The 14,758-nt window shown below is 44.8% G+C and overlaps 1 protein-coding gene and 1 pseudogene across 1 annotated transcript; both read left to right on the top strand.

The window, feature by feature from the left end:
• The first annotated feature begins 5,992 nt into the window (after positions 1-5,992).
• On the top strand, positions 5,993-7,632 carry RHOXF1 (Rhox homeobox family member 1). Its single transcript, XM_061136593.1, has 3 exons — positions 5,993-6,124; positions 6,314-6,671; positions 7,419-7,632. The coding sequence occupies exons 1-3, from the start codon at positions 6,046-6,048 to the stop codon at positions 7,492-7,494; spliced, it is 513 nt and encodes a 170-aa protein (XP_060992576.1). The 5' UTR covers positions 5,993-6,045; the 3' UTR covers positions 7,495-7,632.
• A 3,321-nt stretch (positions 7,633-10,953) lies between these two features.
• Positions 10,954-11,254, top strand: LOC133051900 (non-histone chromosomal protein HMG-14-like; annotated as a pseudogene).
• Positions 11,255-14,758: the final 3,504 nt, after the last annotated feature.

Raw genomic sequence — 14,758 nt, 5'->3', positions numbered from 1 at the left:
GTCCTCATCATGGGAAGTAGCTGCCGTCTTGACTCTGGTGTGGTGGATCCAAGGGATGACACCTATAACTTTAACAGCAGTAGGGGTTGCCAGGACGACCGTGTGAGGGTCAGTGCAAACTGGCTGAAGTGGTTTTTTTTTCCCCTAATCTTTAACCCATACCTCATTTCCTGGCTGATAGGGATGAACTCAATTGCTTAAAGGAATCAGTGTCCTTTCTAAGGTTTATTGGGCGATATGGCAGAAGACTTTTCCCAGGGCCTGGAGGTGTTGGGACATCTCCAGGTCAGCTAGTTGTTGGTGGTCTCCCTTGAGCTTTTTTTTTTTAATCACTGGGGGTGGTCTCCCGTATAAGATCTCAAAGGGAGAATAGCCTGAGGACCTTGGGGTGTATTTATGGAGGGAGGTGAGAGTCCACAGAATGATAAGGCAGCTTGTTCCAGCACTGTCTGGGTGTTGGCGGAGGGATATTCTTGTCGTACTACTACTTGGAGAAACAAACTTAACAAGAAAGTTAAAGATATATGGCCCAAGATTAATAGACGTAGAAAAGTTGTTGTGGGGTTAGCCAGGAGAACCAGGTCCAGACGTTGGTTAGTGACATTAGTGTTTCTCTAGAGTGAGAAGATGCAAGAATTTGGACTCAGAAAAATCTTCACCTGATAACATCTGGCAATCTGAAGGCCTGTTTTCCGGGTTTTTCCCAGGGCACAGAGTGCCTTATTTTTTGTCTCCACCCTGAACTCCTTTCAACGGGGTGTGGAAGATCAGCATCTTGTAGTGGTCAAGATTTAATCTTTGCAGAGGTAGCTGGCAAGGGCCAACTTCCAGTCAGCAGGGCCCCTTCACAGCCACATATTTGACCGTGTTTTGGGGGCATTTCATGGTCATTGTGTCCCACGGTGCTGGGAAGGCTCATTCCAAGGTCTAACAAAAATTCCATTGACAGGACACTCAATGTGTTGTCACTAGACCAAGCCTGTAAGTAGCAAAAGTCTCTGGACCATACCTGTCTTATTTCCCTCTCGGTCCAGGAAAATATTTCCTCTTGTTGCTTCTTCCATATCTAGAGATACAACTATTGACCTCATACGGAACTGCATATCAGCATTTTATCACAGGCTCAGTCACACATTTGGTAATGTAAGAAATAATCGTCTGAAGCAAGCTACATAGAAAATAATATAGCTAGTAGTTATTAGTAAGGTCACAAGCAAGAATTTAAGTCAAGAACTTTCATTGGGTATAGCCCGGTATACCCCAGGTCATCTGACTCAGTGAAATGATTACAGCCAAGTGTTAATCTCCTGGTTGTACCTCAGGGAGCATCTGACCTTTATCCAAAGATTGGTTAATGAGATAAGCTTTAGAAATAATCTTAGAGTATCCTTTTTAATAACTCAATTAACCTTTTTAGCAATATAACATAACAAGGAACTATCTTAGAAGTGAGTTTTAGTAAGCACAGACCTTAATTAACAAAACTAAACTTAATATTCAGTGAAACATATTTTTTTTCTTTTTGTGGAGAACTCATTGTGAGGGCATTAACACTGTAGCCAAGGACAGAGGAGCCTGGCGGGCTACAGTCCATAGGGTCACAAAGAGTCGGACATGACTGAGCGACTAACAACAGTAACACATTTTATTAGGAGTGTACCCATACATAATCAAATGTATTTACATCTATCAAATGGTTTATTCTACTACATTAATTTTTCATCTTCTGCTATAAAAAATTTTTTATGTAGCTGAAGGATTCTGATTTTAAAAATAATTTCTAGATTTCCTACCTTGCTTTAAAAAGTCTCCTCAAATTCCTGATTATGTACAAACTTCTTAAATTTCTTCTGAAATGTACTGCTTTTAAATATATAATTTTCATATACTGTATTTCCTGTGTGGACTGTGGTAGACCCAATTTATTTTCCTCCAGAAACATGAAAAAAAAATTTAGTACTACTTATTGAAAAACTATCCTTGACTCCCTGATTTGAAATTCCTACTTTACTAAACAACACATTCTTATGTATATACCTGAATCAGTTCAGTTAAGTTCAGTCGCTCAGTCATGTCCAACTCTTTGCAACCCTATGAACCACAGCACACCAGGCCTCCCTGTCTATCACCAACTCCCAGAGGTTACCCAAACTCATGTCCATTGAGTTGGTGATGCCATCTAACCATCTCATCCTCTGTCGTCCCCTTCTCCTCCTGCCTTCAATCTTTCCCAGCATCAGGGTCTTTTCAACTCAGCTCTTCGCAACAGGTGGCCAAAATACTGGAGTTTCAGCTTCAACATCAGTCCCTCCAATGAACACCCAGGACTGATTTCCTTTCGAGTTGACTGGTTGGATCTGCTTGCAGTCCAAGGGACTCTCAAGAGTCTTCTCCAACACCACAGCTCAAAAGCATCAATTCTTCAGCACTCAGCTTCCAGGATGTCTGGCTCTAGGTGAGTGATCACACCACTGTGATTAGCTGGGTCATGAAGATCTTTTTTGTACAGTTCTTCTGTGTATTCTTGCCACCTCTTCTTAATATCGTCTGATTCTGTTAGGTCCATACCATTTCTGTCCTTTATCTAACCCATCTTTACGTGAAATGTTCCCTTGGTATCTCTAATCTCCTTGAAGACATCTCTAGTCTTTCCCATTCTATTGTTTTCCTCTATTTCTTTGCATTGATCGCTGAGGAAGGCTTTCTTATCTCTCCTTGCTATTCTTTGGAACTCTGCATTCACATGGGTATATCTTTCCTTTTCTCCTTTGCTTTTTGCTTCTCTTCTTTTCACAGCTATTTGTAAGGCCTCCTCAGACAACCATTTTGCCTTTTTGCATTTCTTTTCCATGGGGATGGTCTTGATCCCTGTCTCCTGTACAATGTCACAAACCTCTGTCCATAGTTCATCAGGCACTCTATCTATCAGATCTAGTCCCTTAAATCTATTTCTCACTTCCACTGTATAGTCATAAGGGATTTTGTTTAGGTCATACCTGAATGGTCTAGTGGTTTTCCCTACTTTCTTCAGTTTAAGTCTGAATTTGGCAATAAGGAGTTCATGATCTGAGCCACAGTCAGCTCCCAGTCTTGTTTTTGCTGACTGTATAGAGCGTCTCCATCTTTGGCTGCAAAGAATATTACCAATCTGATTTTGGTATTGACCATCTGGTGATGTCCATGTGTAGAGTCTTCTCTTGTGTTGTTGGAAGAGGGTGTTTGCTATGACCAGTGCATTCTCTTGGCAAAACTCTGTTAGCCTTTGCCCTGCTTCATTCTGTACTCCAAGGCCAAATTTGCCTGTTACTCCAGGTGTTTCTTGACTTCCTACTTTTGCATTCCAGTCCCCTATAATGAAAAGGCATCTTTTTTTCGGTGTTAGTTCTAAAAGGTCTTGTAGGTCTTCATAGAACTGTTCAACTTCAGCTTCTTCAGAATTACTGGTTGGGGCATAGGCTTGGATTACTGTGATATTGAATGGTTTGCCTTGGAAACGAACAAAGATCATTCTGTCGTTTTTGAGATTGCATCCAAGTACTGCATTTCGGACTCTTTTTGTTGACTATGATGGCTACTCCATTTCTTCTAAGGGATTCCTGCCCACAGTAGTAGATATAATGGTCATCTGAGTTAAATTCACCCATTCCAGTCTATCTCAGTTCGCTGATTCCTAGAATATCAACGTTCACTCTTGCCATCTCCTGTTTGACCACTTCCAATTTGCCTTGATTCATGGACCTAACATTCCAGGTTCCTATGCAATATTGCTCTTTACAGTATCAGACCTTGCTTCTATCACCAGTCACGTCCACAACTGGGTATTGTTTTTGCTTTGGCTCCATCCCTTCATTCTTTCTGGAGTTATTTCTCCACTAATCTCCAGCAGCATATTGGGCACCTACCGACCTGGGGAGTTCCTCTTTCAATATCCTTCATTTTGCCTTTTCATACTGTTCATGGGGTTCTCAAGGCAAGAATACTGAAGTGGTTTGCCATTCCCTTGTCCAGCGGACCACATTCTGTCAGACCTCTCCACCATAACCCAACCGTCTTGGGTGGCCCCACACAGCATGGCTTAGTTTCATTGAATTAGACCAGATTGTGGTCCGTGTGATCACATAGATGATCAAATATTTACATAGGTACCACTAATTACCTACATTTAAATAATTTCTTCCATAAGAAATATTAACTTAAGAATGTTTTCAACATCCTGACTTCAGGATCCTGCCTTTCAACATCCTAGTTGTCTCCAGTTATTTCTAGATAGGTAGTTACCTAGGCACCACAAATTGTCTATAGTCCTAACACATGAATTCTATGAGAAATATGATTTTGGGCTTGACAAAAATGGGTTTTCCAGCTTCCTGCCTTCACCTCCTTAGTCTAGCTACAGGTAGTTATCTCTATATAAATCTTACCTAGGTAAGTCTATTTAGAGGGCTGCTTCCACGTTACAAAAAGCTGTCACATGACCTGAATTGTAACGGATATCCTAGCTAGGCTAAGGAACACCAGGATCATAACCATTAGAGGTTTCTCAGGTTATAACTAATCCCAAGCCCAAACTGTTCATTGTAGGTGAGGTGAGTAGGGTGGAGAACAGAGTTCTGGAAGATGGTCCCAAACAAAGGGAGAGAGAGGAGGGGAAAGAGGAGGGTGAGAAGGGGAAAGGTGGGCGCCAAGGAGGAGACTAGAGGAGGCAAAGAAGAAAAAGCAGAATTTAACCCAAGTCCAGGGGCTTCCCAGGTGGCTCAGTGGTAAGGAATCCACCTGCCAATGCAGGAGACGCAGGCTACATCCCTGAGTCGGAAAGATCCCCTGGAAAAGGGAATGGCAACCCACGCCAGTATTCTTGCCTAGAGAATCCCATGGACAGAGGAGCCTGGCGGGATACAGTCCATGGGGCTGCAGAGTCGAACACGACTGAGCGACCAAACAACAACAGCCCAGTCTACACAGCCCCCAGCATAAGAAACCCGTGCACTTTTGCAGAGGGCCAGCAGCCCCAGACGCGCTAGCGGAGCATAGCAAAGCAGATGCTCTATCCTCCACAATCGCGTCCAGGGCCAAAGCAAGGGTCACGTGCAGTGTTCTACACTTGTCCTCTGACATAGGTTAGTACAAATTTGGATTACTTGTTGCATTTGTAAGGAACAGGCTGGATTTCTTGCAGTAGGCATCTGAGTACACTGTGTGCTCTGCAGATACAGCCCCAAGTTCCCGCGCCCCAGTACCCCCCCAGGAACGAGAGGAGACGGGCTCTGCTTTTAGCGCTTTATTGCAAAACCCCAGCAAGTAGTCTCCCACCTTCCACCCCGTCTTTCCGTCTGAATCACTAGCCCGTTTCACGGACTTTGAGAGCGAATGGAACAGAATCGCAGTCCCATCCATTAATTACCGACTTCCCAAGAGGGAAGTCGCGCTCAGAGCCCACGCGACAAGAGGGGACGACTGTCGTCTTAGCCGGCTGGGATTGCTGGGGCCCCAGGGTTTCTCCAGTCCCACCCCTGCGTCTCCTGCTCTGGGGGTCAGGGGGTTGGGGGGGAACTAATGGCAACAAGCCTGAGCCCATCGAGGGCCAGGCGGAGAGACGGTCTCCCAACATTTCCCCCAGGCTCCCGGGACGCCTCATTGAGGTCTCATTCCCTCCCCTCTCCCCCGTCCCAAGTCAGCTCGCACAATCGGGAGAAGCCCCTAGCTCAGGACCGACCCAAGGCAGCAGCCGGGAGTATTCAGCTCAGCCACAAGTGGGAGCTCGCGCGCCCCCACCCGCTCGCCCCCTGCCAGGACTCTCCCCACGCGCATCTCTCTACTCTATGGCCACGCCCTGTCCACGTGCACTCCCCAACGGCTACGCCCACCGCACGCGCCGTTACTGGGGAGTTCGCGTAGCCGACGCCGAATAGCTGGCGCGTGGGCGTCGGCGTGAACTGCCGCAGACCGGCTATAAACTCCCAACGCCGCGGACCGGACGTTGGGATCGCCGCCATCAACAGCGCAAAGTCGACCGAGGCGCGCAGCTGCTTGGACAGCGCTAGCGACATGGACCGTGAGCCCGGACGCCAACACGAAGACTCCGGTTACCTCAGTCTGGGAGTCGACGAGCTCCAGGAAGATCCTGGTCAGTGCCCAGAGCGGGATAGGTACTCTGGCGAACTCGAGGGAAAGGCCCTTTCCCTGGGAGAGGCGAGTGGACGGGACGCGGCTATGGTGCGGTCGCCATCGCCTCTCAGGTCGCGGGCTTGCGCCTCCCGCCGCCCCGCACCCTCGGCACACCGACGCCCAGACTTCTTGTCTTTTTCCTTTCCAGGTACGAAGCCCACCGAGGTCTCGGGCACCGCAACAAGTGCCGCCGTCGAGGAGGAGTCGGGATCAGAACCTGAGCCGGGAGCGGCAGCGGCGGCAGCAGCAGCAGCAGCAGAAGAAGAACAGGGCCAGGCTGGGGCGGGAGCTCCCGACCCCATGGTCGACGAGATCCAGAAGGGCGGCGGCGGCGGCGGCGACGGCGACGAGGAGGAGTTCCCACAGGAGCCGATGCAGGCGGACGCCGAGGATCCGCAGCCGTCGGACGGGGAGGCTCGCCTCCACCGCTGTTCGTTCAGGCGGCTGCAACTAACGGAGCTGGAGAGCGTTTTCCAGCGCAGCCAGTACCCTAATGTGTTCGCTCGGTAAGTGGCTTGCTCTGGAGGCGCCCAAAATTTTCTGGGACGTTAGGGCTCTTCTCCCGACGCCTTTGGCGCTGTCCCTTCCCCCAGAGCCCAAACTCAGTGGGGTGCTCGAGGCCCTTGAAGGCTGCCCGCCCTTGGGCTCCCGGGTTGGGGCGGTGCGGTGAGTGAGTGAATTAACTCCGGAAACGTTAGGTTTCGGTGAATAACGTTTCATCGGATTGGGGTCTAGGTCAGTGGGAAGCGAGTGAGACCCCGTTGTGCAAGTATAGGATTGAATTTTGTTTTTATTTAAAATTTTAGATAATTTGGTGGTCGTGCAATTTTTTTTGCTCGTTTAGTCTGTAAATATTTATTCGGTTGCACCTGGTCTTGGTGGCGGCATGCGCCATCTTTAGTTTCGGCCTGTGGGATCTAGCTCCCTGACCAGGGATTGAACCGCGCCCCCTGCCTGGGGAGCGAGAAGTCAGCCACTGAACCACCAGGGAAGTCTCTGTGCATTTAATCTTTATTCTTAAATAGTGCATTAAAAACGCTTAATATTGAATACTGAGTTTTTCAGCGCTCCCATAAATTTTGCACCCAAAGGAAAATTCTCCCTAAAGAGAACCTGGAACTGGATATTACAAAACTATGTTCCCTGGGCATTTGGGAGAATATGAATGTTAAAACAAGCATAAAATGTACTTCGTATATCTAATTTGGTCCACAACTCCAAATACTGAATATTTGCCATTTTTTTCCCCTTAGGAAGGAGCTTGCAATTCCAGTCGATGTGAGCGAAACCAAAGTGCAGGGCAGTGAGCCTGAAGACGACAATTTGTGAGGGCAGTCATTATAAAACCTGCCTCAAGTCTTTGGACACTTTCGTCCTAGACATTCTCAAGTTTGTTTTTTTCTTTTTTTGATGCTTTTTCCCTGTTTAGCAAATGAGTTTTGAACTTTGGGGTCTTTGGCAAGTGGAAATGGGATAAATAAACACCAGTTTATGGAAATTGCCAATTATCAGAAGTAATGTGATTTCCTAAAAGAGCAAGAAAAGGAAATCACTGTTCCTATTTCCTGTGAAAAATTAAACATAATAAAGTTCAATTTCCTTTATTGACCTGTTCTCCTTTTATTATTTATTTATCCTTTTATTCCTGGTATCCTTTATTGAGCACTTTGTGGAGTCATGTGGGGGCTGGGTCTGATCTGGGAAGTGCACATTAATGCATTAAGGATCTAGATTATGAGAGGGTTCAACTCTTAAAATATCGAAAAGTTTTTAGCTAAATGAGTGAATTTATAAATATTCAGGGACTGGAGTTAGGGGATAATTCACATACACTATATGAGTAAGTGTCTTTTAGTTAGGCTGAGACTGATATGGGGAGACAGCTTAAAAGTCCAAGTGCAAGGGACTCCTGCCATTGTTTTTAGTCTTCAGTAAAGCAGTGTAGAAAGCGACAGCCCTACATCTTTTTAAAAAATATTTGGTTGCACCAGATCTTAGTTGGGGTTATGTGTGATATAGTTCCCTAACCAGGGATTGAACCCAGGTCCCAGCATTGGGAGTGGGGAGCCTTAGCCACTGGGCCACCAGGGAAGTTCTAGCCCTACCATTTAATGTTTGGTATGTTATGATGTGTCAGCCTGAAATCATTGCTAAAATAGTGACATTATGGTGGAGGGTAGGAGCAAGGTGTACAAACTGGAAATTTGTCTAAAAATTGAAAGAAACAATTTTGAATAAAGTGGCACTGAGTTAAGAGTGAACAGTTTAAGAGAATTGCATTCAGTCAAACCATACACCTGGTGGATGGGGCTCAAATTGAACTTTATGAGTGAATATCATCTTGAGGACTTTCTAACATCAAAAGATATTTTTTGAGGTATTATTTTAAAGAGGTGGGTTTTGTGGAATCTGGTGGGCAGTGGGGGTGGGAGGGTGGAAGCTTTCAGTTCAGGCCAGGTTCTTTACCTGTGTTTACTTGAAATACTTTTTTGTTTGCTCAGGCAGCAATGACTGATTTGTAGGTCACGAGATTACCATTTGAGACTGTAGAAAAACCATAGACTGTATTAGAGTATTTATCCAAAAATCCCAGATGAGTTTATTAGCTTTGCTTCACAGTCCCTATGTGAGTGCAGTGATGGATACAGGCTGCCGGACTGGTGGTGGTGAGTTGTAGTGAACTTGGACCCAGGTGAGCTAAATTTTCCTCACCTCTAGGCTGAAATATCAAGGCAGTGTCCAGGGTGTCAGCAATTCTTATGTCCCAGTAAGATAAGCCACAAGCCCCCTGGGCCCTCCATAACCAGGCCTGCCTTGTCTATTTAACTTGAGGGAAACCTGTTTAAAAATCCAACTTGTGCATATTGAATATCTCCTTCAGACGGAAGGAACTTTTATTTTTTTTTAATTTTTTTTTCCTTTAAAAAAATAATTTTAATTGGAGGCTAATTACTTTACAATATTGTAGTGGTTTTTGCCGTACATCAACATGAATCAGTCACGGGCACACATGTGTTTCCCATCCAGAATCCCCCTCCCACCTCCCTCCCCATCCCATCCCCCAGGGTCCTCCCATTTACCAGCCCTGAGCACCCTGTCTCATGCATCAAACCTGGACCAGCGATCCACTTCACATGTGATAATATACACGTTTCAATGCTACGCTCTCAAATCATCCCACCCTCTCCTCCCACAGAGTCCAAAAGACTGTTCTTTACATCTGTGTCTCTTTTGCTGTCTCGAATATAGGGTCATCGTTACCATCTTTCTAAATTCCATATATATGAGTTAGTATACTGTATTGGTGTTTTTCTTTCTGACTTACTTCACTCTGTATAATAGGCTCCAGTTTCATCCACCTCATTAAAACTGATTCAAATGCATTCTTTTTAATGGCTGAGTAATATTCCATTGTGTATATGTACAACAGCTTTCTTATCCATTCGTCTGCTGATGGACATCTAGGTTGCTTCCATGTCCTAGCTATTGTGAACAGTGCTGTGATGAACATTGGGGTACACATGTCTCTTTCAATTCTGGTTTCCTCGGTGTGTATGCCCAGCAGTGGGATTGCTGGGTCGTATGGCAGTTCTATTTCCAGTTTTTTTAAGGAATCTCCACCCTGTTCTCCGTAGTGGCTGTACTAGTTTGCATTCCCACCAACAGTGTAGGAGTGTTCCTTTTTCTCTGCACCCTCTCCAGCATTTATTGCTTGTAGACTTTTTGATAGCAGCCATTCTGACTGGCATGAGATGGTACCTCATTGTGGTTTTTGATGTGCATTTATCTGATAATGACTGATGTTGAGCATCTTCTCATGTGTTTGTTAGCCATCTGTATGTCTTCTTTGGAGAAATGTCTGTTTAGTTCTTTGGCCCACTTTTTGATTGGGTCATTTATTTTTCTGGAATTGAGCTGCAGGAGCTGCTTGTATATTTTTGAGATCAATTATTTGTCAGTTGCTTCATTTGCTATTATTTTCTCGCATTCTGAAGGCTGTCTTGTCACCTTGCTTATAGTTTCCTTTGTTGTGCAAAATGTTTTAAGTTTAATTAGGTCCCATTTGTTTATTTTTGCTTTTATTTCCATTACTCTGGAAGGTGGGTCATAGAGGATCCTGCTGTGATTTATGTCAGAGAGTGTTTTGCCTATGTTTTCCTCTAGGAGTTTTATAGTTTCTGGTCTTACGTTTAGATCTTTAATCCATTTTGAGTTTATTTTTGTGTATGGTGTTAGAAAGTGTTCTAGTTTCATTCTTTTACAAGTGAAAGGAACTTTTAGTATGCTCAGCTTCCCCCACACTCAGGGTGACGCTGTCCCTGGAAGGTAGAGGGTAGAGGCAGTTGGACCACTGAGGATCCACTGTCAAGACACAGACATTTCTCCATCCTGTACCAGACATAGCATTAACAGAAGGGACTGGGTGCGATCCATCAGCTGGACTAGCATCTAAGAGCTGGAAAAACCACTAACCAGTATTCAGAGTGGGAGGAAAGAGACAAAACAAGAGATCTGGTTATCGGGAAGCTTGGCACTTAGCGCTCACTAAGGGTAAACTGAAGGGAACGGGGCTGTGGTGGAAACTTTCCTAAGATATTTTATCAATAAAGAAACAGCTTCTCCCAGTGGGATTTATAAGAGCCATAGCATAAAGAATGGCATGTTGGCCGCGGGTCCCAGCAGCTCAGGCAGCGGGAAGAGCAACAGGGGTCAGGCTACTCAGCCTCGCGAAGGCTCTATGCGCGCGCGGCCCTCAGGCTCCCACCTCTAGCCCGCCCCGCCGCAGCGATGCCCAAGAGGTAGGTCAGCTCCGCAGAGGGGGCGGCGAAGGAGGAGCCCAAGAGGAGATCGGCGAGGTTGTCAGCTAAACCGGCTCCTGCAAAAGTGGAAGCCAAAAAAGGCGTTGGGAAAGGATAAATCTTAAGACAAAAAAATGCAAACAAAAGGGAAAAGAGGAGCAAAGGGAAAACAGATGGAAGTGGCCAACCAAGAGACCAAAGAAGACTTACCTGCAGAAAATGGAGAGACTAAAATCGAGGAGAACCTGACCTCTGATGAAGCAGAAGAAAAAGAAGCCAAGTCTGATTAATACCGCACACCCAGTCCGGTCAGTGGTCCCTGTTTCCCTTCTTGTACAATCCAGGGGAATATTTTTATCAAGTATTTTGTAAGTGCAAGTTTTTTAGTAGCTCTGAGACATTTTTTAAAAGGGGGAAATCCCACCTCATCCCATTTTTAAGTGTAAATGCTTTTTTTTAATGAGGTGAAATCATTTGCTTGTTTATTTTTTGGTACAACCCGAAAATAGTGGGATATTGGATATGGAAGGCTTTGATTGTCTTGGGTGTCAGCTTAACATTCCATAGATGGGGGTAACTTTTATATCCTATAATACAAAAGCATACTAAATGGCAATTTGGAGTCAGTTGTGTATTTAATGTCTTGAACACTTTAAATTACTCCTCTTCCCATATTGTTTTGGTAGAATTATTTCCTATAGCAAACTACTCCTTGATCTTGGCTCTCCTGGTCAGAATTTTGCGTACTCTATATCTTTGGTCGTGGTAGTTCAGTTTTGCTAGTAACTTGGTTAATGTGCTGTGAACGATTGACAGTTTGAGTATGTAGTGTGTATGATATTAAATTGTGAGTCAGTGGGATGTATGATGTAACAGAATATCAATATTTGAAGATAATTGGTACTTGATATCCTGTTAAGGAAAATTTGCTCCAAACTTTAAGCTGGAAAGTCACTGGAATAACTGTTAAGAATCACAATTACATGATTTTTTCAATTTCTGGTATGTATGTGAAGAATTGTGTACAAACTGAAATGTCTGTGTAGTGATCCTCAAAACAACCAATAAAAACTCAATTATAAAAGAAGAAAACAACAATGACATGTTGTGTGTAGGGGAGTGGTTACTATGACATAAATTGCTCAATATAGTAAACCAATCCCTTTTTCCTCTAATTGAAGGTTTGGTTTAAGAATATGAGGGTCAAGGGGAGGAGACGTCAGAGGGCATTAATGTTAGGAAATATGCCCCCCCAGGCCACCCTGTGGGCATAATCTCGGATGGGCCCTGTAATCCCATCCTTGTTCTGGAGCTCGATTGGAGAAGGGTTCTTCTGGAGCCACTGTCATGCAGGTGGCCTGTGCCATCCATGCCTCCTCTGCCCTTGTGTCCCTCTGGCCAGGCTGAAGTTGGCCCAGAATCATCCTCCATCACCTGCGACCATGCTGTAGTCCCTCATGAGTAAGATGTGGTCTCTGTGACAGTTTTTCTGAAGTATTTTTCTGCCAGGTTCCTATTATGCACAACACAGTACCAAGAGCACTTCAGCAAATGCCTGTTAAATGAGTTGAATAAATGCAAAAAGTCAGTGCCCCCCTTTTAAAGTAGGGCACATTTTTGTATTTTTCAATAAAGAGGGGAATTCTCAGCACCTTTGTTTTTGTGTGTCAAATGGGGTTAAGTGTGAACAGATAGGAATTTCTAAGGGAATGTCATTCACACAGAATGGTAAGGAAGCCTCCTATTAGGAGGTGCCATCCCCCCGTCATTGGCAGTGGGCCTGTGTGCATGATAGAAGTTTTCCAAGTACCCAAGGTATGTTTATACTGACTCATACTTTTTTTTCCCTCCACCTTCCATTATCCCGTCCTCACCCTCACCCTTTGGTATTGCATGCACATGCAAGATGGGGTGGGATGAGTCCCCAGTGAGAGAACAGTTTATTTCCAGGCAGGGTAGAGTCCCACCCATGGTAATTTAAACATTCAGCCCAATGCTGGAAACAAGGGACGCTTCCTAAGCGTTACAGGGATTCATGGGAAGGTGGCAGCCGAGCATTCATCCCACATGCTCCAAATTCTGTTCACTGTCCTCTCTGGGAAGAAGATGGGGGAATGGGAGTCCTGGCACACGGGTTCTGCTGCTTCAAAGGCAACACAGAGGAGACCCCATGAGGCCAGTGAGGCGTATTGCACCTTCCTCAAAAGCAATCACACCTTCAAATGTATTATCTTCCTTGAGATAGCCTTGATTCCTGCTAATTCAACACCAAAATGGATTATTTTGGTTTAGTGCTGTGCAAAGCAAGAAGAGCAGCTTCCCAAGCAGCATCCTCAGGCCCACTTTTTAAAAAGCATTAAGTTCTCAGTACAACCTTGGCTCGGAGCAGTGCAAGGCTTCTTTAATGTTCAGTTCAGTTCAGTTCAGTCGCTCAGTCATGTCTGACTCTGTGACCCCATGGACTGCAGCACGCCAGGCTTCCCTGTCCATCACCAACTCTCAGAGCTTGCTCAAACTCATGTCCATCATGTCAGTGATGCCATACAACCATCTCATCCTCAGGACTGATTTCCATTAGGATTGACTGGTTTGATCTTGCAGTCCAAGGGACTCTCAAGAGTCTTCTCCAACACCACAGTTCAAAAGCATCAATTCTTTAAGGTGGTTTCTGCTTTATTGACTATGCCAAAGCCTTTGACTGTGTGGTTTCTGTTAATGTGTTTAATTGTGAACACTGAGGTCCTACTGTGAAGTGATTGCTGAGATAAAGTGCCTTGATTACATTGGAATTTCCTCTCACAAGGGTTCATCCCAGACTAGTTTCACCGCTTAGATGTTCCCAGTGGAGAGGCTCTGTTTTTGGGGAAAAAGCATGTGCTTTTAGGCTGTGCTTCCACTACTTTCACTCCTCTCTTCCCTCCCTCAGCACTGTGGTTGTGTGTGATGTGGGCCTTCTGCACAGAGAGGAGGGGAGTGCACCCTGAGGCCCAGCCTCTGTTGGGAGAGAGGAACAACTGGGCCCCAGTGTGCGCATGTTGCCATCCTCACCAGATGCTTTTGAAAATAGAATTTCTCATTTCTGAATATTGACCCCTGACGTTTTTAAACATCAGATTCCTCAAACTTCAAAAATACAACTACAGCATCTTGTACAAACAAAAGCCACCGGACACTATCAGACCCAATTCTGAACCCTGCTAGTCTTTGTTGACAGTTGAGCAGGTGGCTTTGCCATACAGAGACTGGAAGTCAGACAGTATTCAGCACAGATCCTGCAGTTAACACACACACACACCTAGTGTGGCACACTTGCAGAGACTCAGACTACCTGGAAGAATAGCCGATACCCTTCCCCATAACTGACGGATTTTAAAGAGACAAATATACTATTTTTAATGCGTCTCTACTTCTTGGTTCCAGAAGAATTAAGGCAGGATGGCGAGATGAGGCAGAGGAAATATTCGAAACATTGCTACAGAGAGTAATTTCCCCTCAGTCTAAGGTCTAAAAGGGACAGGTCTTTTAAAATGAGGCCTACAAAAAAGCATTTCTCTTAATGTGTACTTCAAATACCGCAAAGGTAAAGAAATTAATTCTTTTAATATAAGGAAATTAACACTGATTTGTAAAAACAGTCTTTAACACTGGCTACCATCAAACAGGTTTACTCAAGATCAGTGGTCTTTCTCAAGGTTACTTTTGGCTGAAAAGCTATAAACACAATCTCAGAAAGACAGGAGTAGTTTCAGCATCTTACAATAATCTAAAAATTACTTTAAAAAAACCTTTATATC

Source organism: Dama dama, chromosome X, assembly GCF_033118175.1.
Source record: "Dama dama isolate Ldn47 chromosome X, ASM3311817v1, whole genome shotgun sequence".
Lineage (NCBI taxonomy): Eukaryota > Metazoa > Chordata > Mammalia > Artiodactyla > Cervidae > Dama > Dama dama.
The sequence above is the reverse complement of the archived record's forward strand: the minus strand, read 5'-3'. Positions and strand labels throughout refer to the sequence as shown.